Source organism: Bison bison, unplaced genomic scaffold, assembly GCF_000754665.1.
Source record: "Bison bison bison isolate TAMUID 2011002044 unplaced genomic scaffold, Bison_UMD1.0 scf7180017864466, whole genome shotgun sequence".
NCBI classification, from domain to species: domain Eukaryota; kingdom Metazoa; phylum Chordata; class Mammalia; order Artiodactyla; family Bovidae; genus Bison; species Bison bison.
Window position 1 is genome coordinate 12,319,718 of NW_011495027.1, and position 3,235 is coordinate 12,322,952.

Here is a 3,235-nt window from a genome sequence, read left to right on the forward strand (position 1 = left end):
TGGTAAGGCTTGAGCCAGTAACACTTGGCGACTGAAAACTGTTTCCAAAAGGGAAAAATGCAGTTGGAGCTCTGGGCACAGCTGTGGCTCCCTGTGTCTGGGGACAAGCTGGTGGTGGGGCGGCTGGCTCTGGAGGAGCCAGGTGCTTTCTCTAGGGAGGACGACCGGGAGGGAGAAAGGCGCACTGAGGGGACCAGTGGGAAAGGCTCTCTTTCCTCCTTCCGGCTCTGGAGTCTCACATGAGACTCACGCAACCCACTGAGAAGGTGGGGGTGTGCGCTGCTCTGTAGGCCTTGCTTCCTGACCCTGCTGTGCGCACTCCAAGGTAAGTCCCTTACCTTTCCAGGGCCGGTTTCCTCCTCTATAACATGACTACTATGGTCCCTTTACCTAGGAATCCCATTTACCCGTGGGCTGGTAATGGAAGAGTGTGGGTCTCCGGCAGGGTGTTGGAACCACTCACAGTTCCTCTAGCACACAGGAGAGACGGCCGGCTGGGCCAGAACCAGCCCCACCCAGGGCCTGCGGGCGCCCCCAAGCTGCAGCTCTGCGCTAGGTTGTTTGCACACAGAGGCCATGTCCGCTTAAATAATAGCAGCCTTGCAGCTGAGGACTTGACTTGACACGCTTACATAACAGTAGCTTTGCAGTCTGAGAACTTAGAATTGACAAAGTCTAAATGTTTAAAACTCTGGTAAATCAGAAATATGTTTTCTCACGTTCACCAAACTTAAGATTCAATATATTTAGGAGGTAAGCATCCTTCCTAAAATCTTCTTTTCACTACCCAGAAACAAAGTGTCTACTAAGGTAAACTTCAGCCCTGCCTGCATTTGTGGAATTAGTAACTTTCATCGAGTGGAATCTGATTTGACAAGTTTGGCCATAATTGTAATTATTACCTCGACTTCTAAATTCCTCTCAATCTTTCTTTGTATATATACAAGCATGTATGCATGCACACACAAATTTTCTTCCCTGTTGGCTTGGCAATAGTTGTCATGAAGTTGATGTTGGAAAAAAAAAAAGAACATCCGCCTAAAAGACCCACTCCATACTTAAGAGCTGCATTTCAAATGCTATAAAAGACTTGGCACAAGTTAAAACAGCAAAAAACCTTTAATTTTAGTCAGCGACATGACTGTACCTTCTATAAGGAGTCTTAGTTACCATAGCTGCTGTCCTCTACTTAATAAGATCTCTACCAAGCCTCCTAGAACATTTCAGAAACAAAAAACTTGCTAAAACCAAAAACTTGATGGTGTATTCCTTCCCTGCTCAGTGAGTCACGGATTTGACCTCCTCCAAGATCATGTATGCAACGGAATTTTGAATCACGAATCCAAAGATTAATGAATCAAACACTGCTTAAGGGCAACGTATGCATCCGAACTCCTCCCTACCTCTTCTCTAACATGTTAGATCCAGCTGGCAGTCTAGACAGCACGGAAAAGGCTGTGTGTACTTAGAGAAATGAGGTATCACTGATCCACGACCACATCTATCAGTGCCACCATGGCTTGCTCAAGAAAGTTCACATCTCCACAGCTTATACTCACAAATTTCCCCAATCATCTCCGAAAACAAAACATTCTATCAGTTTAAGGTCTGTCAGTGTTACAGACTTGATGAGTATGACTCAGGCCAGCAAATTACCATGCTGCTACTGCTGCTAAGTTGCTTCAGTCATGTCCGACTCTGTGCGACCCTATGGACTGCAGCCTACCAGGCTTCTCTGTCCATGGGATTCTCCAGGCAAGAACACTGGAGTGGGTTGCCATTTCTTTCTCCAAGAAATTATCATGAATGCCCTCTTATTCTTTGTTATCTGTTAAATAATTTCATCCATCAACCAGCTTTAAAGACATCTGTATTCAGCACAGGAAAGTGGAAACAACAAAAATCTTATTTTTCTTTTTTTGGTACCTAGCTTACCTTATCTGAACAGTGTAGACATGATTGATGGGTTTGGGTTCCCACTCCAAAATGGTCTTGAAATTAGTTGACTTCCAAGTTATATTATATGCTACCACTACATCTGTAGTGCCTTTAAACAACAGAGAAACAGTTATTAATGCTTACATGAACTTCTCAGCATACAATTTTATGTTGATGGTATAAAACATTCCCACTCCGTAACATCATCATAAACCTCACATTAATATTTTCCTAACCACAAAAGCTTTAACTCAATTATCATAAGAAAAAAAAATCAGCAATATTTTCCTAAACCCAGAGTTTCCTCATGGCAAGACGACCTGGTGATCTAAGGAAACACACAAAGATCTTGAAGTCCTTGTTTGAAATTATTCATGGGGAAAGCCCTGTGAGAACGACCGAAGCACAGCTCAGGAGCCTTCAGTGGCCCAGGGTATCCACGGACCAACTGGAGAAGGGGGAAGGGCAGGATTCCAGGTTTAACTTAGCAGGGAAAGCCGGCTAGGATGGGTTTCTGTAAAATATGTTAAAGGGCAAAGCCCACACGTGTCGGAAGAGTTAGGACTGCATCCAATGAAAAAAAAAAAATCTTAATTTTTTTCACTTTTGTCTAATCCCCATGACTAATTTCAGTCACTATACTGAAACTTCCACAGACACCCAGGCAGACAATAAGCATGTACACTGTCGGCTGTATTCGGTTAGGATACCTTATTGTTAAGGTCTTCTTTGCCAGTTCTCAGGTTAGTCTCTGCCTGCGTCTCACATAGAACAGGCTTACAGGGCATGCAAAATGTGGCGCCTGCTCCAATCCAAGCGACATTTTGGAAGGACTGACTAACCCAATCTAAAACACTGACGATCAAGAGAAGACCGAGAGCCGTTTCTCATTAAGGAAAGTTCACATACAATGAAGGATAACATTCAAACATTGCCTGTCGACCCCTGCAGGTGCGGAGCCTTGTCCCATCACTTTCAAGGTGTCGGCTCCCTGGGAAACTAAAGCGAGATTCCCAAAGGCACTTAGGCAACAATGGATGCCCAGAGCAAGCATCTCGAGCAGAAGGGGCGGCCGGTCCCTGGCGAGCCGCACCTCGGCGCGGGGAGAGCCCGCGGTCAGCCAGACCTGTCTTCCCTCCTCCCGGTGGCTCGCCCCAGGGCTCTGCGAGGCGGGTGCCACTCACCGGCGACTCCGGCCCCCTGGATGAGGACTAAGCCGAATAGAAGAGCCCGAGCGACTGCGGCCTGGGGGCAGGGCACCCGGGGCCCGTTGGGGGTCGCCATGTCCCGGAGCCGA

General features: G+C 46.5%; 1 protein-coding gene across 1 annotated transcript in view; it reads right to left on the reverse strand.

The window, feature by feature from the left end:
- Positions 1 to 3,229, reverse strand: part of F3 (coagulation factor III (thromboplastin, tissue factor)) — an 11,056-nt gene extending 7,827 nt beyond the window's left edge. Inside the window, exons 1-2 of the mRNA XM_010860481.1 lie at positions 3,123 to 3,229; positions 1,936 to 2,047 (exon numbers count right to left, since the gene is read on the reverse strand). Coding sequence (XP_010858783.1) covers positions 1,936 to 2,047; positions 3,123 to 3,222 — 212 coding nt within the window. The 5' untranslated portion in view covers positions 3,223 to 3,229. The remainder of the gene's footprint in view (positions 1 to 1,935; positions 2,048 to 3,122) is intronic.
- Positions 3,230 to 3,235: the final 6 nt, after the last annotated feature.